At 44.2% G+C, this 23,874-nt stretch overlaps 1 protein-coding gene across 5 annotated transcripts in view; it reads left to right on the top strand.

Annotated features, from left to right (window-relative positions):
* LOC742208 (pachytene checkpoint protein 2 homolog) overlaps window positions 1–15,249 on the top strand; it is a 36,115-nt gene extending 20,866 nt beyond the window's left edge. The window contains exons 13-16 of one of the 5 annotated variants that reach the window (XR_008548639.2): window positions 493–636; window positions 2,694–3,119; window positions 5,325–5,428; window positions 14,982–15,249. Coding sequence is in view for 3 of the 5 variants with exons in the window: in XM_063814479.1 (XP_063670549.1) it covers window positions 493–588 (96 nt within the window). In the remaining 2 variants the exon portion in view is untranslated. Of the gene's footprint in view, window positions 1–492; window positions 940–2,693; window positions 3,120–5,324; window positions 7,408–14,981 lie in introns of those variants that run through there. The other 4 variants (XR_010158509.1, XM_063814479.1, XM_054686221.2 and 1 more) reach the window with 4 other exon arrangements.
* The last annotated feature ends 8,625 nt before the right edge of the window (window positions 15,250–23,874 follow it).

The following is a 23,874-nucleotide window of genomic DNA, read 5'->3' as shown; positions in this document are numbered from 1 at the left end:
CTGTCTGATCAGTAGCAGCCTCTGTGCTGGACACAGTGCTCAGCACAGAGGTGACAGTGGCCATGGATCATGAGTGGGAGCCTTTTGATGCAGGGGAGGTGACAGCTCTGGGCACTGGGCCATGGGAATTCTCTGGTTATAAGCCTGGGACATAGGGTGGGCCCTCCAGGGTCTGCTCCCTACAGCTTCTCATCCTTCTCAGTGTGTGGGTGGCTGCCTTGGTGCTCCCCTGCCCACCCCCGCAGCTGTTTCTGACATGCAGGACATGGCGGGGGGGGGGGGTCACGTAGCCACCTTGTTCGCCTTTTCTGAAGTAAAGAGCTTGGCTGATGTGCGTCCTGGACGTGTGTGGTGCGCACTCACTGCTCACCTCATCAGCTACCACCCCCTTCTGTGCTATCTGCACTGTGGGTGGCGGCAGGGGCTGTGGATGCCAGATGGCCCCACCAAACGTGAGTTGAGCCCCTCCAGCAATGACCGTGTACCTTCTAGGCCCCCACCGTCACCATAGAGGGGTTCCTCCAGGCCCTATCTCTGGCAGTGGACAAGCAGTTTGAAGAGAGAAAGAAGCTTGCGGCTTACATCTGATCCTGGGCTTCCCCATCTGGTGCTTTTCCCATGGAGAACACACAACCAGTAAGTGAGGTGGCCCCACACAGCCGTCTCCCAGGGAATCCCTTCTGCAAACCAAACGTTACTTAGACTGCAAGCTAGAAAGCCACCAAGGCCGGGCTTTGTTAAAAGAAGTGTATTCTATTTATGTTGTCTTCCTTATGTCACTCTTACCTAGAGCTGGAGTGCAGTGGTGCGATCGCAGCTCACTGCAACCTCCGCCTCCTGGGTTCAAGCGATTCTCGTGCCTCAGCTTCGTGAGTAGCTGGGATTACAGGTGCCTGCCACCACACTTGGCTAATTTTTGTATTTTTTAGTAGAGGCATGGTTTCACCATGTTGGCAAGGCTGGTCTCGAACTTCTGGCCTCAAGTGATCCATCCACCTCTGCCTCCCAAAGAGCTGGGACTTAGGCATGAGCCATCATGCCCAGCCTTCTTTTCAATTTTAAAATAAATCCTGCAGTTTACATTTCCACACACTGATTCCACAGCCCATTAATGGGTTCAGCACTGCAATGTAAAAATTCTGCTTTGCTCAATTCTTGTCATTCAGCCAAATCCTCAAAGAGAACTCGTAGGTCTCACTCCACTAGACAGAATATAATAATAAGTAAAAACTGAAACTTGGCCGGGCATGGTGGCTCATGCTTCTAATTCCAACACTTTGGGAGGCTGAGGAGGGTGGATCACCTGAGGTCAGGAGTTCGAGACCAGCCTGACCAACATGGCAAAACCCTGTCTCTACTAAAAATACAAAAATTAGCCACGCATGATGGCACGTGCCTATAATCCCAGCTACTCAGGAGGCTGAGGCAGGAGAATCACTTGAACCCGGAAGGCGGAGGTTGCAGTGAGCTGAGATCACACCACTACACTCCAGCCTGGGTGACAGAGTGAGACTCCATCTCGAAAAAAAAAAAAAAGAAAAAGAAATAATAATAATAAAAAAACTGAAACTCAGGAAGAGATGATATATGAATACTTTTTTATGCTACCCTTGATGCTGGCATGAAATTCTAAAAAGAAATCTTTCCCAACAAACCACTCTGGGAAAAATGTAACAGGGAGAGGAGAATGTAATAAAACACAAACTAATCCTTTTCACTTTCTACTTCAGAGTTTTGTTGATCAGATATTGAGCATGTTTCTAGAAATGCCTTAAGGTGTAACCAGGTGTGGAATCAACTTCAGGGAATTAGGGATAATAAGTTGGGCCATGGTTATAATCACCACCCTTCCTTTGTAATTCCATTTGACTCTTTCCTTTTCTTCTGATCCTTTTTGGAAGAACACATAATATTTCTTTTGTCTTTTTCTCATTTTTTATTTTAACCAACAAAACAAGCAGCAGTGACATCATATTTCTTTGTAAAAGCTCATTCCTATCCTAGCCAAGGTGACCCAGCAACCTCTAGTGACTGTCGAGAACTCCAGATTGGAGAATTGACTCTCCCTTCTCTCTAACTTATTGAAAGAGACTTCGTGCGTGGGTTCTAGTTTCAGGGTTGTCAATTGCAAGTCATGTGGCTTTAGTTAAGTCAGCCCTGTGGCATCACTGCTCCTCTGTTGTAAAAGGCAGAACTGGATGTGGATGCGGTCTGAGGTCCTTCCTGTATCTCACCTCCAGGGTTCTTCCCATGGCCCTGCGCACCCTTCCCTAAGAGACGGGGACATGGAGTTGTAAGGGAGTGGGTTTCTCTGCAAAAGGTCCTTTCCTTCTGCAGCCTTCTGTTTCTGAGCTTTCATGGTTGATGCTGAGAACATCCTCACTGAGGGGTGTGAAAAGCCATTACTCTGCTCCAGACACTGGGGATCAGGAGGAAAGGGGCTGCTGGTTGGGCAGAGCTAGGGTCCCTATATCCTTCACCTCAAGCTGACTGGAAGTTCAGGGGTATTTATTTTTCACTTGCGGATGGCACTTGCCTCTTCACTCAGCCTGAGGCTCACCCTTCAGCTCATCCTCCTAACAGGAGCTCAGTTTGCCCCTGGGCTATCACCACTTAACAGTCCCTCTAGACTCAGCCATCAGCAGGACCTGACAAAGATGCCCATTTGATCTTTCCTTCTCTCTCTCCTACAGATACTAAATGCTGCTGGAACAATGAAAAGAAAGAACGGATGTCACAAAAAGCATTTTCATTTGATGAATAGAACTAAAAGAGCAAAGCAATTGAAAGCTCAACACAACACAGGAGGGATCCATGGCTGAGGACTGTATTTCAGAACCACTGACTGCTCTTGACAATTGTTAACCCACTAGGCTCCTTTGGTTAGAGAAGCCACAGTCCTTCAGCCTCCGCTTGATACCAATACTTAGGAAGACCAAAGCCAGATGGACAAACAGCATTGAGAGGCTTTAGCCCTACTCCTCTCAGCTTCCATCCTGTAGAGAACAGGAGTCAGGAGCTGCTGGCAGGAGACAGCATGTCACATGGGACTCTGCCAGTGCAGAATATGAACAATGCCATGTTCTTGCTAAAAATGCTTAGCTTGAGTTTCATAGGAGGTAATCACCAGATAGACAACTGCAGAATGTAGAATACTGAGCAGGACAATAACCTGTCTCCTTCAGACAGTCCATGTCACCACGAATCACACAATAAAAAGGAGAAAAGACATTTTGGGTTCAAAAAAACTAAAAAGATAATGTAGCTATATTTCTTTAGTTATTTTGAACCCAAAGTATCTCCTCATCTTTTTGTTGTTGTCATTGATGGTAGGGACATGGACTTGTTTGTAGAGGACAGGTCAGCTGTCTGGCTCAATGTCCTACAAGAGACGGGGGACATGGAAGCGTACAGCTATATTTGTGGATTAGTCTAGCTATCTGTTCAGCATTTAAGGTTGTTGTTGCATAGGTATTTATGACTTTTGTCAGGGGAGGGGTTGGTGGATTGGTCCTTTCATCATTTTATAATGTCCCTTTCTCTCTCTGATTAGTTTCTTTGTTCTGAAATATACTATATCTGGCATTAATATAGCCAGTCTTCCTTTCCTTTAGCTAATGTTTGCATGATATATCTTTTTCCATCCTTTTGATTTCAACTTGCCTGTATCATCATATTTGAAGGTAGTCTCTTTGTAGCCAGGATGTAGTTGGGTCATGTCCATTAACCTACTCTGCCAATCTCTGTCTTGTAATTGGTGTACTTAGCCCATTGATATTTAATGTGATGATTGATATGGTAGGGCTTAAGTCTGCCATTTTATTTTTCCTTTTCTGTTTGTTCTCTCTGGTTTCATTTTCTGGATATGCTTTATTTTTCTTACCTGCTGTGGTGACTTGAACATCTTTGAGAATGGTGTTTTGCCTTATCCATAGTATTTTTTAGTATATGTGTTTGTATAGCCCTCTTGGTTTTTCCAGGTATATATATATATTTATATGTCTGTGCATCTATATCTGACCACACGGTATACTGGTGTCATTGTTTCACCAGTTGAGTGAACGATAGACGAGCAACCTTCTATATAGGTCTCTTTACCCTTCCAGTTTATAATTGTTTCCAACATTTTCTGTATGTAGAGTTAGAACCACATCGAATGGTTCTATGATTTTTTTCTGAAACCGTCAAGCATAGTTTAGAAAACACAAGAGGAGAAAGAAGGCCTATTTTGCTCACTGTTTTTTAAAATTTTCTTTCTGACGTCCCAAGTTTCCTTCTTTAATCATTTCCTTTCTGTCTAGAGAACTCCCTTTAGCCTTTCTTTTAAGGCAGAACTGCTGGTCAGAGATTCCCTTAGCTTTTCTTAATCTGAAACTGTTTTGATCTTCCCCTTAATTCCTGAAAGATGTTTCTGTTGGACAGAGGAGTCTGGGCTGACAATTATTTTCTTTCATGGCTTGAAAAGCACTGCACAACTTCTTTCTGCCTCCATGGTTTCTGATGAGAAATCCATCATTACCGGAATTGTTTTTCCTTTCTAGGTAAGGTGTCACCTTTCTCTGTTGTTTTCCGGATATTTTCCTTGTCTTTCTTTTCCAACATTTTGTTTTTTCATGTGTCTTGCCATAGACCTCTTTGGGTTTTATCCTATTTAGGGTTCTCACAGCTTATTGAGCCTGTAGGTTTATGTCTTTTGCCAAATCTGGGAAGCTTTTGGCCATTTACTTCTTTGAGTATGTTTTCAGCCTTGTCTTCTTCCTCTTCCCCTTACAGACACTGATAACAACATGAAAGTGAGAACTTTTGAGGTAGTTTCACAGGTCCCTGAGGTTCTGTTCACTTTCCCCCCCCAGTCTATTTTTACCCTGTTAGGATTCTGTAATTTCTGTTTTTCTCATCTGCAGTATATGGATTTGTTTGCTCCACACCATCCATTCTGCTGCTGAGCCTATCTGCTGGACTTTTTATTTTAGTTGCATTTTTCACTTCTAATACTTCCATTTGGTTCTTATTTATGTCTTGTATTTATTTGTTGAGTCTTTCTACTTGTCCATTTGTTTCAAGTGTTCTTATAAGTACTCATTAAATCATTTTCATCAGGCTTGCCTGCTTTAAACTCTTTGTCAGACAATCCCAACACTTCTCTCATCTCATTGCCAGCGTGTATTTGCTGTCTATTTTCATTCAGTATGAGATTTTCCTAGTTCTTGGTATGATGAATGATTTTCAATTGAAACTTGGACTTTTGGGTGTTATGTTATCAGAGTTTCGATTTTATTGAAACCTTCTGTTTTAACTACCTTTTTTTGAATCTGTTTCTGCAGGGGAAGAAGAGTGGTGCCATCTCATTGTAGCCGGGTGTGTGTAAAAATCCAGGTTTCTCATCTGACTGACCTCTGTTGACACCCTGAGTGGAGGAGCTGCTAAGGTAGGAGAGGGAGTTCCAGCAGCCCACTCCTCCTCCACTGCTACCTCCCTGGCTGGGTGGGTAGGAGTGCTTCATTACTGCTTTCCACATGGCCTCCAGTGACACCACAGGACAAGGGCAGCCTTATTACTGCTGGGTGGATGAAAGTCCTGACTCTCCACCAGGACTCTTCTGATACCAGCCTAGCAGACAGAGGGAGAGGTGCCTCATGACCATCTAATGAAGTCTAGGCTCCAAATGTAGTTTCTATTGACAGGGAGGTAAACATATTATCACCTGGCAGGGATGATGATGACAGCCCCAGCTTCCTCCTCTAACATCTGTCATTGAAATTGTTTTTCCCCTCTAGGTAAGATGTCATCTTTCTCTGTTGCTTTTGAGGTATTTTCTCTGTCTTTAGTTTCCAGCATTTTAGTCATTGTGTGTCTCATGATAAATAAAATGCTGGAACCTAAAGAACCCCCGGGGCAAGGTGGGGGTTTAGCATATGTCATTATACCTGCGCAAGTGTGAAACCCGAAGCCCCTCACTGGGATTTTGCTAGCTTTTATGTTGATGCAGCCACAGCTTTTCTTCCATGGTGCTTGACCTGAGGAAACTGATGATCGTATATGTGTCTTGTCTTGCTAGACTGCCCCTTTGCTGATCCTTTGCCTAGAGAGCAAGATTGTATTGGGGTTTGCTGGATCTGTAGCCATTGGTATTTCTGGGTTGCCATCTCCTTTGGCTCTACATCTAGGATGTATGCCGGGGCATGGAGGAATCCTGGGAACTCATCTCCTGGCTTTCTGTGGGTCTTGAGGAAGCCAGATGGCCTCCTATCTTCTCTTTGCCCTTCAGTCTTCCTATGTTTGTTGTATGTACAATGCCCAAGGTTTTTAGATGTAATGAGCAGGAAGAATAGGGCAAAGTTCATCTATTCCACCTTCCCAGTGTATGCCTGTGATTTCCTTGTCTTGCCTTATTGATTTGGGTAGGATTGTCATGTGAAATATCAGTGGTGAGCGTGGTCTTCCTTGCTTAGTTCCCAGTCCTAGAGGGAAAGCATGTGGTCTTTCACCATGAGGTAAGATGTTAACTGTGAATTTTTTTGTAAGTTGTCTTTATCGAGCTGACAAAGTCCTGTATTCCTATGTTTCTGATAGTTGTAAAACATTCTCTTTCTTCCCTTCTTTCTATTTTTTCTTATTTCTGTTTTTGTTTGTTTTGTTTTTTTGAGATGGAGCCTCGCTTTGTCACCCAGGTTGGAGTGCAGTGGCGTGATTTCGGTTCACTGCAAATTCCACCTCCCAGGTCCAAGCAATTCTCTGCTTCAGCCTCCTAGTAGCTGGGATAACAGGCACCTGCCACCATGCCCAGCTAATTTTTGTATTTTTAGTAGAGATGGGGTTTTGCCATGTTGACTAGGCTGGTCTCAAACTGTTGACCTCAGGTGATCCACCCACCTTGGCCTCCCAAAGTTCTGGGATTACAGGCATGAGCCAAAGAGCCTGGCCTCCCTTCTTTATTTCTATCATGAATAGATGTTGAATTTGTCAAATGATTTTTCTTCATTGACTGATAAACATTTTTGTGGTCTGGTTTTGGAATTGGGGTAATCATAGCTTTACAGAAATAGTCGAGAGGTGTTCCTTCATCTTCTATTTTCTGGAACAGATTGTACAGAATTGATGTTAATTCGGCTGGGCGCGGTGGCTCACGCCTGTAATCCCAGCACTTTGGGAGGCCAAGGCGGGCGGATCACGAAGTCAGGGGATCGAGACCATCCTAACACGGTGAAAACCCGTCTCTACCAAAAATACAAAAAATCAGCCGGGCGTGGTGGTGGGCACCTGTAGTCCCAGTTACTCGGGAGGCTGAGGCAGGGGAATGGCGTGAACCTGGAGGGCGGAGCTTGCAGTGAGCCAAGGTTGCACCACTGCACTCCAGCCTGGGAGACAGAGCAAGACTCCGCCTCAAAAAAAAAAAAAAAAAAAAAAGAATTGATGTTAATTTTTCTTCAACCGTTTGGTAGAATTCTCCAGTGAAACCATCTGGACCTGGAGCTTTTCTTTCTGGAAATTTTAAAATTAGGAATCCAATTATTTTCACAGTTACAGAGCTACTCAGATGACCTGTTTTGCTTTAGGTAAGTTGTGGTAGTTGATACTTACGACAAATTTGTCCAATTCATCTGGGTTGTCAAATATATGTGTGTACAGAATTTTAAATAGTTTTTCCCTTATTATTATCCCTTTGATATCTGCAGTCTGTAATGAGTGTAGTCCCTGTTTCATCCTGATGTTCATAAGCTGACTTCTTTTTTTCTTTGTCAAGTTTATTGATCTTTTCAAAGAGACAGCTTTATTTTCACTAGTTTCCCCTTTTGTTTTTTTCTGTTTTCAATGCCATTGATTTCTGCTATTATCTGTATTATTTCCTTCCATTTGCTTTAGGTTTTTTTTTTTTTTTTGTAGATTCAGTCTCATTCCCATGGCGCAGGCCAGAGTGCAGTGGTGCGATCTCAGCTCACTGCAACCTCCACCTCCCGGGTTCAAGCGATTCTCCTTCCTCAGCCTCCAGAATAGCTGGGATTACAGGTGGGTGCTACCATGCCCAGCTAATTTTTTTGTATTTTTAGTAGAGACGGGGTTTTGCCTTGTTGGCCAGGCTCGTTTCAAACTCCTCACCTCAGGTGATCCACCCACCTTGGCCTCCCAAAGTGCTTGTATTACCGGCGTGAGCCACCGTGCCTGGCCTGCTTTAGGTTTCTTTTTTTTTTTTTTTTTGAGACGGAGTCTCGCTGTGTCTCCCAGGTTGGAGTGCAGTGGCGCGATCTCGGCTCACTGCAAGCTCCGCCTCCCAGGTTCATGCCATTCTCCTGCCTCAGCCTCCCAAGTAGCTGGGACTACAGGCACCCGCCAACACGCCCGGCTAATTTTTTGTATTTTTAGTAGAAACGGGGTTTCACCGTGTTAGCCAGGATGGTCTCGATATCCTGACCTCGTGATCCGCCCGTCTCGGCCTCCCAAAGTGCTAGGATTACAGGCGTGAGCCACCGCGCCCGGCCTAGGTTTCTTTTACTTGCTTTTTTCTTGTTTCTTGAGGGGGGAGCTTAAGTGTATTCATTTGAGAGGTCCCCTCTTTTCTTTTATCCCTTTTAAAAACTTTTGTATATAATTATTATTGTAGGAAGTTAGGCTTGGGCCCGCAAACTATGGAAGAACAGAATATACTAGGCCGCTGCTTTAATAGCTGGTGCCTGCTTGTCGCCCACCCCCACTCCCCCACCTTAGCTGCCTTGTCCAAACCAAAGAGTTTAGTCTAGAATGGACATTTACTAGCCTGCAAAATAGTTCACTACATCTATTCTTATCAGCTTGCCTGACTGCCCAGGTCATAAGTCAAATACTTGAAAAGCCCCTGAGCTGACCATGATTGCAATGCATTATGGGCTGCAACAAAATACAGGGAGACAACCCTAAAAACAACAACAACAACCTAAAAGTCCCAACCCAAGATCCAATAGGCGACATCCGGGAATACTGTGACCCCATAGTACTCAGCCTATGAGGAACTGGGGGAGGCACTTCCACACTAGGGGATAAATTGCTTGTTGTAAGCCTACTGGGTGTGCCTGCCTACCAGACACCCGATCTTGCAAGACTGTCATTAATAATAAGTCGCACTTCTGCTGTTTTCCGGGTCTTGGAGTCCATTCTTTGGGTTTGGACGGGTGAGTTTATTTCTCACGATTATTTCCAGGCAGGCCTTGCCCAGTGGGTGGCTCATGCTTGTAATCCCAGCACTTTGAGAGGGTAAGCCTGGTGGATCACCTGAGGTCACGAGTTCGAGACCAGCCTGGCTAACATGGTGAAGCCCCGTCTCTACTAAAAATACAAAAATTAGCCGAGCGTGGTGGCGAGGGCCTGTGGTCCCAGCTACTTGGGAGGCTGAGAGAGGAGAATCACTTGAACCCAAGAGGCGGAGGTTGCAGTGAGCCGAGATTGCATCACTGCATGCGACAGTGCAAGACTCCGTTTCAAATAATAATAATAATAATAATAATAATAACAATAATAATAATGGCACGACCTAAAGTTATGCAAGCATTTGCCTTAGATAAAATTTCAAGTTTTCAAAGTTGTTAGCTGGGTGGACGGCATGGCTTTACTTCCTATTTCTTGGTATTTCCTAATCTTGTTGAAAAAGTTTTTCTTTTTCTCAAAGGCTTATTTCAGTGGAAGCCCATCTGCAAAATCTGTTATTAATTTAAATTAGAAAATCACTACAAGTCCCACTGACATGTGGGTTATTGTTTTTGCGAGTGACCTAAGGCCACCTCTCAGGGGAGCTGGGGGTTGCCTTCCCACGTCTGCGCGTCTGCACCGCATGCCCGGGCCTGGAAGTCAGACTCGGGGGCGGTGCTGCAGCACCAGGCCTGCAGTCCTAAACGCGGGGTCGCTCCGGGCCCCCGAGGGGGTGTGCCTTCTGCCCCTTTAACCTGGCAGGGGCGGTTCAAGTGGCCCGGGAAATCAGCGATTTGCAGGGTCAAGGGCTGGTGCTTTGAAAGAGAGGCGGAGGGGAGAGAGGGATTTCCCGGTCTCTGCTGCACTCTGTCTATCCGCTCGGTTACTCCTTTTCCTGGCCCGCGCGAACCCGCTGTGCGGCAGAGGCGGTCATGTACCTTTAAGGCCCCGCTGCACCTGCGCCTTGGGCTCTCCTGACGCGCCGAGCGGGACCCTGAGGAGCCAGCTGGCGCAGGCTATGGGCTGGGCGGCGGTTGAGACAGCGGCGGTATTGGGAGGGGTAGGTGAGGGTCGCGAGGCTGCGTGAGCTTCTGAGTGAACGCGGTGCTTTTGGGAACGCGGGACGGGCGACCTGTGGCGCCAGGAGCGGGCCGAGGCGCGGCGCACGGATGCCGTCTGGATGGGAAGTTACGGTTTACAGCGAAGTCCACCCAGCGTTTCCGAGGTGAAGGCGCCGCGCCAGGCCGGGCGGGCGGTGAGTCCGGGACCCGCGGGTACACAGCTGGGTCGAGCTGCGGCTGTCGCAAGTTTTGTTGCGAGCGACGGAGGGCGAGGCGGGGTGGGGGGTTGGGAGGGCGTGTGTTCCGGCCCCGCCGGGGCTTAAGTTCCATGCGTTCGATTCCTCGCTTGCCGCTGCCGCCCGCAGCCCTCATCTCTTGGGCGCTGGGGAAGAAACTCGCTGGCGGGTGTTCTGTGGCATCCCAGGGGGTGGAGGGACGAGCAGCTTCGGGGGCACGTCCTCGTGTATCCTGTGGAGGAACCTGACCCCACACCCCACCCTCGAGGCCAGAAATCGGTTGCCTCTGGGGACCTGAGAGGCGAGACCACTCGCGCCCCTGACTTGCGAAGTTGGGGTCTTTATTGGCCTCCGGGATTCTGCTCCTGGCGGTTTCTCCAGGCTGGTGATGGGCAAGCCGGGTGTACCAAGTCCATGATGCACATGAGGAGCGTTTGTAGCCATCACTGAATCACCTCATGACTAGCGGGGCAGGCCTCTAATTCACCGCAGGATTTCCGGTAGGTTGGATTGTGGGGTTGGTGTTTGCACTCCAGAGAGTTGGTGTGATTTCCCTGTGTCTGTCTGTCTTTCTGGCTTGTTAGATCTTCTCATTTGGCGTCCTTTCTCCGAAGAGTTAACCAAGACGTTTGGCGTGGTTTCCTTGCTTTCCTCCTCTCTTTTGCTGCTAGAGCTACTTTCGAAAAGAAGTCTTTTCTTGCAGTGGTATCTTTTCTTTGGGTTACAGCGTTGTTCATCCTTTCTTTGCCGAAAGAATGAATCCCAGTGCTTCACGAAGTTAAAGAAAAGATCTACTGGTAGTGTTTAGTCTTTGTTCTGAGCTGATATGTGTTAGTAGCTTTTTGTTTTTAAATTTTATTAGTAAAATTTCACCAGTGAACCAGAAGCTCTTTTTTTCTGTTGTGAAATGCTAGCTTTAAGATTTCTGAGAACTTTGTGTCAAAGAAATCTTTGAAAAGTTACTGAAGTATACAGAGAGGTTCACAATTTTAAATGTGCAGGTGGTCCGGGCGCGGTAGATCACACCTGTAATCCCAGCACTTTGGGACGCCAAGGTGGGCGGATCACTTGAGCCCAGGATTTCCAGACCAGCCTGGGCAACGTGCCAAAACCCTATCTCTACTAAAATTACAAAAGTTAGCTGTGTGTGGTGGTGTGTGCCTGTAGTCCCAGCTACCTGGTAGGCTGAGGTGGGAGGATCACCAGAGCCCAGGAGGTTGAGATTGCAGTGAGCCATGATCATGGCAGTGCACTCCCACCTGGGTGGCAGAGTGAGACCCTGTCTCCAAAAAAAAAAAAAAAAAAAAAAGTACAGGTAATGAATTTTTACCAAGTGAACCACCACAGATCAAGAAATAGAACATTACTAGACTGGGGTGTATTTGTAGGAGTGGCATTGTTGGTTTTAGAGGTATATGAATGATAAAACTTAGTATTACGTATTGTTGAACGTTTTCCCAAAGTGGTTGTACCATTTAGCAGGGATATTCTGGTTACCCCACATCCTTGCTGATGCCTGTCAGTTAAAAATTATTTTGCCATTCTAGTAGGGGTGCAGTAATGTATCAGTGTGATTTCATTTTGCATTTTCCTGGTATTGAGATTGAGTATCTTTTATTGTCATTTGTGTGTCCTCTTTTGTGAAGTGCCTGTTAAATCTTTTCATCCAGTTTTCATTGATATGCTTGTTTTCCTGTTGATTTGTAATACTTTTTTCTGGATATGTGTCCTTTCTACGATATATATGTATTGCATTTCCCTTTTTTCAATCTGTAGCTTGCCTTTTCACTCTTTTAATGGTGCTTATTCATGAATGGAGATTCTCTAACTTTTTTTTTTCTTTTTGAGACAAGATCTCACTCTGTTGCCCAGGCTGGAGTGCAGTGGCACAATCACAGCTGACCGCAACCTTGACCTCCCAAGGCACAGGTGATCCTCCTGCCTCAGCCCCCAAGTAGCTGGGACCTACAGGGGAGCACCACCACACTCAGCTCTTTTCTGTATTTTTAGTAGAGATGGGGTTTTGCCACATTGCGTAGGCTGGTCTGGAATTCCTAGGCTCAGGTGAGACATCTGCCTCGGCCTCCCAAAGTGTTGGGATTACAGGCATGAGCCCCTGCACCCAGCCTGAGATTCTTAATTTTAATGAAATTATACTTTATCAATCTTTTCCTTTATGGTTACTGCTTTTTGTGTCCTGTTTAAGAAATCAATGCCTAACCTAGGAGTATGAACACATTTTTCTGTGTTAACCTTATAGCAATTTTATTTTAGTTTTTGCATTTCTTTTTTTTTTTTTTTTCAGACAGGGCCTCACTCTGTTGCCCAGGCTAGAGTGCCGTGGCAGGATCTCAGCTCACTGCAACCTCCACCTCCTGGCTCAAGCGATCCTCCCACCTCAGCCTCCTGAGTAGCTGCGACTATAGGAGTGTGCCACCATGCCTGGCTTAATTTTCATATTTTTTGTAGAGATGGGGATTCAACATGTTTCCCAGGTTGGTCTCAAACTCCTGGGCTCAAGTAATCTTCCCACTTAAGCCTCCCAGAGTGTGGGGATTACAGGCATGAGCCACCCCACCCGGCTATGATTCACTTTTTACTACATGGATGTGTCTGCTTGATCCAGCACCATTTATTGAAAAGACTATCCTTTTTCCTTCTGCACTGTTTGGCACTTTTTTTCATAAATCGGATGACTGCATGGTCATCCAATTTATGAAATTAGTGTGGGTCTGTTTCTGTTTGTGGACCAACCTGGGCAATATAGTGAGATCCCATCTCTACAAAAAATAAAAATAATAAATAAATGAGTAAAATTTAAAAAATAAGTGCATAGAGCAGATGGAGTCATAGGTGATAATTTATAAATGATTGTCAGTTTCTTGGCTACATACGGGTGTTGGTAATTCAGATGTGTTGGGCATTCAGGGAAAATGTATTAAGGGAATTATGTGGTGTTCACAGTGATTGCTAGATGTTCATTGTGACTTGAATTAGATGTTATTTGAGCCTCACAGAGCTACAATTTTGACTCTTTATTTATCTTTTTACAATTTTTACAATCTTCCTGTCAAGGCAGTAACTCTTTTATACTTCATTGTTCTTAGGTATACTTAATTACCAGGAAAACTTTATGGATCGTACCTAAATAAGCGTTAAGCCATTTAAAGGGCCGAGGTGATGTGATGTAAACAATAGTATTCTACATAATAGTTTTAGGACTACATCGAACAATTTTTTTTTTTTTCTTGAGACAGTGTCTCGCTCTGTTGCCCAGGCTGGAGTGGAGTGGTATGATCATGGGTCTCTGCAGCCTTGACCTCTCAGGCTCAAGCAGTCTGCCCACCTCAGCTTCCTTAGTAGCTGGGTCTACAGGCATGCACCACTATGCCCGGCTAATTTTCTATTTTTTGTAGACAGGGTTTTCCTGTAGTGCCCAGACTGGTTTCAAACTCCTGGGCTCAAATGATCCTCCCACCTTGGCATCTCAAAGTGTTGGGATTACAGGCATAAGCCATCACCGCTGGCTATTTTAGTTTTAATAATTTTTATATTTTTCTAATTTAAAAGATTTACTAAAATCTCTTACAGCTATTATTTATGAATATAGTATTCATTGTTGTTGTTATGATTATTTTGTATGTGTTCAATCTCATTTTCAACATAAGCTCCTGGAAATTTGAGATTTTGTCTCTTATTCACCACTGTATTCTCAGTACTTGACCTTGCCTGGCATGAAACAGATATTGAATAAATATTTGTTAAATGAATGAATGAATGAACATACTAATACCATATTCAACAATCTCCCAAGTGTCACAGTTTTCACCATCTAACAAATAAAATAGCTTGTATACAGCAGAGTCACAGTCAACCTGACATAAAAGGAAATGTCAATGAAAAACCTTTGTATGTGTTGCTGCTAAGATTTTGGGGCTTTTGTTACTGTAGCATAACCTAGCGAAAGCTCAGCGAGACAGCCTGTAGAATATACGTGTACAGATAGACTAGATAGACCAGTAGATGAGATTCCAAAGAAGCATTAACTACACCCACACACTCTTAATTCCCTAACAGAAAGAATCGAATTCTTGTTCACTAAGATCTGCCTCAAGTATTACTTTGTGAAAACTTCCCTGGCTACTCAAGTATTTAGTCAGGACTCTTTATTTTTCCCCCCCCCAGGCTGGAGTTCAGTGGTGCCATCATAGCTCACTAACCTCTAATTCAAGGCTCAAGGAATCCTCCTGCCTCAGCCTTCCAAGTAGCTGAGACTACAAGGGTGTGCCACCGTGCTGGGCCAATTTTTCATTTTTTATTTTCAGAGATGGGGTGTTACTATGTTGCCGAGGCTGGTGAGGACTGTTGATTACATATGACAGGAACCCAAAGAATTCTAGTTCCCCACCACCTTTCAACCTGCTCCTCCCTGGGTCTTCCCAGTCTCCGTAAACGGCAGCTCCATCCTTCAAGTTGCCGAAGCCCCAAATCTCAATATTAACCATGATTTCTCTCTTTTATCTCATAGGCAATCTGAAAGCAAATCCTGTTTAGATGCAGGCGAAGGTTCCTGGTGACCCAGGCTCTCACCTTACCGTCCCTTACCGTCCTCCTGAGGGTGTCTGGAGCTTCAGTGCTGTGTGTTCTTGGCCTCCACGCTGGGGGTGCCACCAACTCTCACTGTCCAGGGCTTCCAGTGGACTCTCCGAGGTACTGATGTAGAAACTTCCCCATTCGGTGCACCAAGAGCAACCTCACACGGTGTGGGCCGAATGAAGAGCTGCCAGATCCCACAGGTAAAAACCCTGAGGCATTGCCAGCTCAATGGAGTCAGAGAGTCCTTTTTCTATTGTGACTCAGATGTGAAGGGAAGATGCCAAGGGCCCTAAACATCGCAGGGCCTTGCCTGGCATGAAACAGATACTGAATTAATATTTGTTAAGTGAATGAACAAACATTCACAGTGTGTGCCACCCTCGACCTGCAGTGCATTGTCAGGTGGAAGTGATTTTACTTCAGGAGAGGACAGTGTTCTCTCCAGGACTTTTCCTTAGTAGCTAGATCTGCATCCCACTCCTTGCTCTTCCCCTCTTACCCCCCATTCTCTGCCCCCATTTCCGTCTCTTGTTTCCACCCTGCCGTCCCCTTTCACCTGCTTTCTCCTCTTCAGCTTTCATGGCTCACCCCCTCCCTGTCCACCCGCATCCCCCAGGCTAAGGCCCTGCACTGTCCTGGGTGGGGAGATGTGTGTGGTTTTAGGCAGTGCCCTCTAGATGTGTCCAGGATGGGGAAACATGGCTCAGTTGCCAGTATAATGGGTTAAAAGAGAGGCCACTTTTGAAGGCCGTTCCCATCTCCCATTCCAGAATCCTGTAGGACTTAGAATTTATGGGCCACAGTGGAATTCTTGGTTCCCCAGGACCTTGTGGTGGACGCCTTCTTTCACTGAGCATTCATGGGGTGACTATTAGGTACCATGCCCTGCTCTGGGCTAGAGACCCCATAATGAGTAAATCTCAGGTCACTACCCCATGGAACCCACCACTGCAGGCATTGGGAGGGGGAGAAAGAAAGGGGCATGGCCTGTTTGTATCCTTCTCACGTGGCCGTCCACCAGGTCCTGGGGGAGTGGGAGCCAGTGCAAGGAGGGAAGTCCAGTGAGAATGACAAATGGACGATGTCAGACCCAGGGGCTGAGGCCCCCACCTGCAGCCGGGCAGCTTCTGGAGTGGACAAGGAGCAGCAGGGAAGGTTGCGGCCTGGTGTTCTGGGATCCACTGTCTCATCTCATTCTTTTGGGCACCAGAACTTATCCAAAGACAAGACTCAGTGTCTCTGGCAACAGTGGGCCAGAGGAATAATGTGTTTCAGAGGAGGAAGAAGGGGTTGTACCCCATGGAAACAGTATATAGTTTTACAGTAGTGCGTCTGTCTCCAATAACTAGTTAGCGTGTTCCTGTTAATGGAAAATACTGGTGGTGTAAGTTCCCCTGGATGTTCTCATCTTCATGTAAATTTGTTCATTTCCTTCCTTCCTTCCTTCCTTCCCTACTTCTCTCCCTTCCCTACTTCTCTCCCACTCTTTTTCTCTCTCTCTTTATTCTTTCCCTCCCTCCTTCCCTTCTGCCTTCCCTCCCTTCCTTTCTTCCTCCCTTCCTCCCTGCCTTCCTCCCTCCCTTCCTTCTTTTCTTCCTCCCTCCCTTCCTCCCTCCCTGCCTTCCTTCCTCCCTCCCTTCCTTCCTTCCTTCCTCCCTTCCTCCCTTCCTCCCTTCCTCCCTCCCTCCTTCCTTCCCTCCCTCCATTCTTTCCTTTCTTCCTTTCTTCTTTTCTTTTTCTTTGTCTCTCATGCTCTCTCTTTTTCTTTCCTTTTTGTTCTACTTTTTTAAATAGACCACACTGCACTGAAATCTACATTACTTACCAAAACCTCTGGAGCTGCTTCTGTCTTGTAGGCAGGGAGCTCGTCCTGTAGCCCTTAGGTCCTCCCAGCCTTCTCCTCCTCTGATTTGTGGGTGCCACTGGGGCAGCTGCTGAGTCTCAGTGGTTCCTAGTCGTCACCAAGTTCTGCCCACCTAGATGGTTTGCACCTGTCCTTACCAGAACCCTGCACTGTCTAGATGACTGAGGCTGCTTCTGCCTAACTGATCTGCTATCTGTGTTCCGGGGGCACCCCAGGGTTAGAGGTAAATGGCACAGGCATTGAAATCTCCAACTGCTCTGACTCCAGGTTGGTGCACTTCAATGCCAAGTACTAACCACACAATAACAGGATGCCACCAAAACCTTGGTATGGGGCTGCTGCATCCTAATTAAAAAAAAGTAATAGATGTTATTTTTTAGAACAGTTCTAGGTTTACAGAAAAATGGAGTGGATAGTACAGAGAGTTCTCCTAGGTTCCCCTGTCCTCCAGCACGCAGTTTCCCCTATTAGTATGTTGTATTAGTGTGGTCCATTTGTTACAATTGATGAACCACTATTGATACATCATTATCAACTAAAGTCCATAGTTTACACTAGAGTTCATTCTTTGAGTTTCACAGATTATGGGTTTTGGCAATTATGTAATGTCCTAAATCCCCAATACAGCATCATGCAAAATAGTTTCACTGCTGAAAATTCCCTGTACTTCACCATTTCATGCCTCCTCCTCTCCTCCACCCCTGACAACCACTCATCATTTTACTACTTCTATCTTTTTGACTTTCCAAGAATGTCCTAGAGTTGGAATTACAGTATGTAGGTTTCCAGACTGGCTTCTTTCTAGCATTATGTACTTTAAGTTCCTCCACGTCTTTTCATGACTTGACAGCTTGTTTTGTAAAATCACTGAATTCATTGTATGGCTACAACACAGTTTGTTTATTCATTCACTTGGTGAAAGACGTCTTGGGTACTTCCAAGTTTTGACAATTAGGATAAAATTGCTGCAAGTACTTATGTGCAGGATTTTGAATGAACTTAAGTTTTCCAAAGTGACTGTACACTTTTGATTTCCACTAGCTATGGAGAGTTCTGGTTGTTCCTCATCTTTGACAGCATTTGGTGTGTTCACCATTTTGTGTTTTAGCCATTCTGATAGGTTTACAGTGATATCTTGTTGTTTTAATGTGCAATTCCCTCACAACAAATGATTTTGAGCATCTTTCTCATATGCTTATTTGCCATCTGTATATCTTATTAATGAGGTATTCAGATCTTTCACCTTTTTTTTTTTTTTTTTTTTGCTTTGTGTTGTTTAGTTCTCAGAATTCTTCATATATTTTGGACAGCAGTTTTTCCATCAGATTATTTTGTAAATATTTTCTCCCAGTCTGTGACTTGCTTTTTCCATTCTCTTAACAGTGTCTTTCACAGAACAGAAGTTTTTAATTTTAATGAGGCTCAACTTAATTTTTTTTTCATTAGTAGATTGTGCTTTTGGTTTTGTATCTAAGAAGCCATCATTGAACCCAGGATCCCTCAGATTTTCTCCTATTTTATCTCCTAGGATTCTTATGGTTTTGCACCTTACATTTACATGTAAGATTTATTTTATAAAGGGTATAACATGCATACCTGGATTTATTTATTTTTTTGCATGTGGTTGTCCAGCTGTTCTAGCACCACTAGTTGGAAAGGCTATCTTTGCTGTTTTAAATTGTCTCCAAACCTCCATGGAAGATCAGTGGACTGTATGTAGGCCTGCTTCTGGGCTCCGTATTCTTTTCCATGCATCTATATGTGTGTGTTTTCTCTTTTCACCAACTTCACACTATTTGGGTTACTGTAGCTTAATGTAAGTCCTGAAGTTGGTAGTGCCAAACCTCAGGGAGTTTTTCTGAACTTCATCATGAGAACCTGGTTGAGATCATTGTAGTAACACTTGGAAATGTGTGAGATTCCCCCTTAGTCTGGTCTTCAAGGAGTTTTTAATGTTCTAGCCAGGCTACCCTCAGCTTCTAGTAATCTGTCAATACCATTTAAGTGCTCCTCCCACTTGCTGTCCCCAGTAGCTTCTCTTCCCTGTGAGCTGTGACTCCTTGTGTGTTAGCCTGTGTTTCTCATTTTTAAGGTGGCAGTTTTCCCTGTGACCTCAATTCTCTGATCCACCCTAGAAGGGTTGACTTTCAGTTTGTTCAGCTTTTTTCTAGCTGTGAGGACAAGTGATGACTGCCTAGCTCTTTCCATGTTGAAATAGAAACCCAGAAGTTTGTTTAAAGAATTACTTGTTATAAAAGTCCCCCATTGTTAATGTACAACTCAATGATGTAAGTTGATTTATCGAATTGTGCAGCCATCAGCAGAGTTCTACTTCAGCATATTTTGTCACTTCCCAAATTCCCTTGAACCTGTTTGTAGTCATTTCCTAATCCCTGGTCCCCATGACTGGGTCTGAATAGAATAAACATTTGGAAAGCAGATTTCATTATATTTACATTTTCCTGTGTTTGGGACTTTATATAGTGGACTATTGTGTTCGTTTTGTGACAAGTAGAGAAGAGATTGCATTCTAGGGATGGTTTTTGGGGAAACATAATAGTAGTCCTGTTTATGGCTCTCCTTGAATTGGTTCATCTGTGCCGGTGACTGGTATTTGTTACCAAACCTTGTCTGGTGAGCACAAGAAAAGGAATTTTTTAAAATCTGCTATTAAAATTGAGACGATACATTTTCACATAATAATATTTGGAGTTAAGTAGTGAACCATCTTTATTTTATTTTATCTTTTTTTTTTGGAGATGGAGTTATTTCTCTTTTCCTTGGGCTCGAATGCAACGGCGCCATCTCAGCTCACTGCAACCTCCACCTCCTGAGTTCAAGTGATTCTCCTGCCTCAGCCTCCTGAATAGCTGGGATTACAGGCGCCTGCCACCACACCTGGCTAATGTTTGTATTTTTGGTAGAGACAGGGTTTCTTCATGTTGTCCAGGTTGGTCTCTAACTCTTGACCTCAAGTGATCCACCTGCCTTGGCCTCTCAAAGTGCTAGGATTACAGACATGAGCCACGGCCTGACCTGAACTGTGGGGAAAAGAAAGAGAGATCAGATTGTTACTGTGTCTGTGTAGGAAGAAGTAGACATAAGAGACTCCATTTTGTTCTGTACTAAGAAAAATTCTTTTGCCTTGAGACGCTGTTAATCTGTAACCCTACCCCCAACCCTGTGCTCCCTAAGACATGGGCTGTGTCAACTCAGGGTTAAATGGATTAAGGGCTGTTCAGGGTGTGCTTTGTTAAACAAATGCTTGAAGGCAGCATGCTTGTTAAGAGTCATCACCACTCCCTAATCTCAAGTACCCAGAGGCACACTACACTGCGGAAGACTGCAGGGACCTCTGCCTAGGAAAGCCAGGTATTGTCCAAGGTTTCTCCCCATGTGATAGTCTGAAATACAGCCTTGTGGGAAGGGAAAGACCTGACTGTCCCCCAGCCCGACACCTGTAAAGGGTCTGTGCTGAGGAGGATTAGTAAAAGAGGAAGGAAGGCCTCTTTGCAGTTGAGATAAGAGGAAGGCATCTGTCTCCTGCTCGTCCCTGGGCAATGGAATGTCCAATTGTATATTCCATCTACTGAGATAGGAGAAAACCACCTTAGGACTGGAGGTGGGACATGCTGGCAGCAATACTGCTCTTTAAGGCATTGAGATGTTTATGTATATGCACATCAAAAGCACAGCACTTTTTTCTTTACCTTGTTTATGATGCAGAGACATTTGTTCACGTGTTTACCTGCTGATCTTCTCTCCACTATTATCCTATTGTCCTGCCACATCCCCCTCTCCAGAAATGCACGATAATGATCAATAAATACTAAGGGGACTCAGAGGCCAGTGCCGGCATGGGTCCTCCGTATGCTGAACGCCGGTCCCCTGGGCCCATTTTTCTTTCTCTGTACTTTGTCTCTGTGTCTCTTTCTTTTCCAAGTCTCTCCTTCCACCTAACGAGAAATGCCCACAGGCGTGGAGGGGCAACCCATCCCTTCACTGAACCATTTTTATTCTTTCAGAAATGTGATTGATAACAGTAAAGCCACACTCCTCAAGTGCCTGAAATACCCCTCATTGTCTTCTTCAGGTGGCAAGGGCTCTGGAACAGCCACATAAAGGTGAGGGCAATATTTTTACTGTAGTTCTTTCATTGATTGGTTGATTGATTTTTTTCTCTTAGAGGGTTAGCATACATTTATCTGAAATTGAAATTCAAGAGGAGAGACAGGCACCTGTACTAGTTTTCTCTTGCTGCCTTTTATCACATTACCACAAACCAGTGGTTTGAAACCACAGAAGTCTGGAATGAAGTGGCCGGGTTCTCTGATCAGCTAAGGAAATATTTCTTAGACTAAATACTGTAGCACTCACCACAATAAGAAATCAAGCGAATTGCACTTCATTTTTAAAAAGTTCTCATTCAAAAAACTATGTCTTGAAGAAAACATAGGTACAAATCTTTGTGACTTTGGATTAGAAATTTTTTAAGTAGGCACAAACAACCCCAAAATAGATAGATAAATGGACTTCACTAAAATAAAAAACGTATATGCTTCAAAGGATAATGTCAAGGAAGTGAAAAGATAATCCACATAATGGGAGAACTATTTCCAAATTATATATTTGACATGGGTCTAGTACCTAGAATATATAAGGAATTCATATAACTGAGCAATAAACGACAAACAACCAAATTTAACAATGGGAAAAAATCTGTGAGTAGAGGTTTCTCTAAAGCAAACACACAAATGGCCAAGAAGCACATGCAAAGATGTTCGATGTTTTTCATCATTAGGAAAATGTAAATTTAAATCAAAATGAGATACCACTTCACACCCACTAGTATGACTTAAGAAAAAATAAAGACAACACATGTTTGGAAAGTTATGGAGAATATGGAATTCTCATATATTACTAGCGGGAATGTAAAATGGCATAGCCATTGAAGTTGGTAAACAGTGTGTAAGTTCCTCAAAAAGTTAAACATAAAAGAAAGTTAAACATAAAGTGACATGATGCAGCAATTGCACTTCTAGGTTTATAACCAAGAAAATGAAAAACAGAAGTTCACTCAAAAACATGTACAAAGCTGTTCATAGCAGCATTATTCATAATGGTTAAAAAGTGCAAACATCTTAAACCACCGTCAGTTGATGAATAAACAAAATGTGGTATAATCATATGGTGGAATATTATTTGGCCATAAAAATGTTGAAGTATTGATGCAGGCTAAAAAGGATGAAACTTGAGAACAAAATGCTGAGAAGCAGATGCAAAATGCCACACTTTGTTATCCCATATAGAGGAAGTGCCCAGAACAAGTACATCTATATATAGAGAAAGTAGATTAGTGGTTGTCAGAGACTGCAAGAAGGGGGGAATTGGAGAGTGACTGCCCATAGGTACAGGCATGCTTTTTGGCATTATGAAAATATTCTGGAATTAGGTAGTGGTGATGGTCGCAGAACTTTTGGAATATGGTAAAAGACACTGAAATATATGCTTAAAAATAGTGATTTTTGTGATATATGAATTATACTATAGAAATAATAATAACAGTAATAAAGCAAGGTGTCTTTCCACATCTCCATGCCTTGTATTTTCATTAAAAAAAAAAAAAAAGCATTTCAGGGCCAGGCTCAGTGGTTTACTCCTGTAATCCCAGCACTTTTGGAGGCCTAGGTGGGAGGATCGCTTGAGGCCAGAAGTTCAAAACCAGCCTGAGCAACATAGCAAGACCTTGTCTCCATGAAAAATAAAAAATTAGCCAGAAATGGTGATGTGTGCCTAGAGTTCCAACTACTTGGAAAGCTGAGGCAGGAGGATCGCTTGAGCCTAGGAGTTCAAGGTTGCAGTGATCTATAATCACCACTGCACTCCAGCCTGGGTGACAGAACAAGACCCTGTCTCAAAAAAAAAAAAAAAAAAAAAGGCATCTCACTTTAATAGTAAGAGGCCAGAATATGATGCTGGCAGCATGTCGTGAGGAAATGTATTAGATGAAAGAAGTTAAATTCCAGTTCTCCTTTTTTCAGAAATGAGGTATAGGGGAGAGAAACACGTACTTGGAAAGAATTGACCCAGCTGAATTGGAAAATGTGGGAAGGGGATGGGGAAGAGGCTGCTCCACCTGAGATCTGGCTCCAGGACTTACAGCAAGGGGAACTTGGGCAAGTTACAGACTCTCTATGCCTCAGTTTCTTTATCAGCAAAACAGAATCATCCCATAAACTATAAGGTCGATGGTATCAGCGGGTCCCCAAACTGACTGCACATCTGAGTCATGTTAACAAACACATTCCAGGCCCCACCTGAGCCCTCTGAATCAGAATCCCTGTAAGGAGGACGATGAACTTGAATTTGCACTGACTTTCCCAGCTGTTTCTTACTCTGATCAACTTGGGGGTAGGACCCATTGAGCTGCAGCACATCATTCCAAAGCCAAAACACAACAGCAGGACAAGAATATTTTCAAGGCAGTCTCTAAAGCAGAGGAGAAACTGTTGAGGGAACCTAGAAGTAAAGGAGATCTGGCTTGCTGAGCTCCATTTGAACTTTGAGTACAACAGAGACATGAGCCCTTCGGGACACATGCCTGAGGTAGTGACAGTCCAACTTTGAAAGAGTGGAAGCCCTAGTTTCAAATTCAAGCATGCTTTGAGTAGAAATTAAGTTTACCTCTTTTTGCACAGCAACATGGCCAATCTTTCCTAAGCTGCTCAGCTTACAAGAAAAGGAATCATACTGCTAAGAATTCAAACTTCAGCAGTCATAGGTAAGTAAGGAAGTCTTATAAACCTATTCTAGCCACCTAACCAGAAACTCGAAATTTAGCAGGTTCTTTCAGTTTCAGGACAGTTGTGTTCACTAGATCAGAGGCATTGAGACATGAAGAACAGACCCTTAAAAAGGGAAAGTGTTCCCTTCAGTTTGAGGACATCACTGGAACATTAGG

The sequence above is a fragment of the Pan troglodytes genome, chromosome 1, assembly GCF_028858775.2.
Source record: "Pan troglodytes isolate AG18354 chromosome 1, NHGRI_mPanTro3-v2.0_pri, whole genome shotgun sequence".
Taxonomy (NCBI): Eukaryota; Metazoa; Chordata; class Mammalia; order Primates; family Hominidae; genus Pan; species Pan troglodytes.
This window is presented reverse-complemented; position numbering and strand designations above follow the sequence as displayed.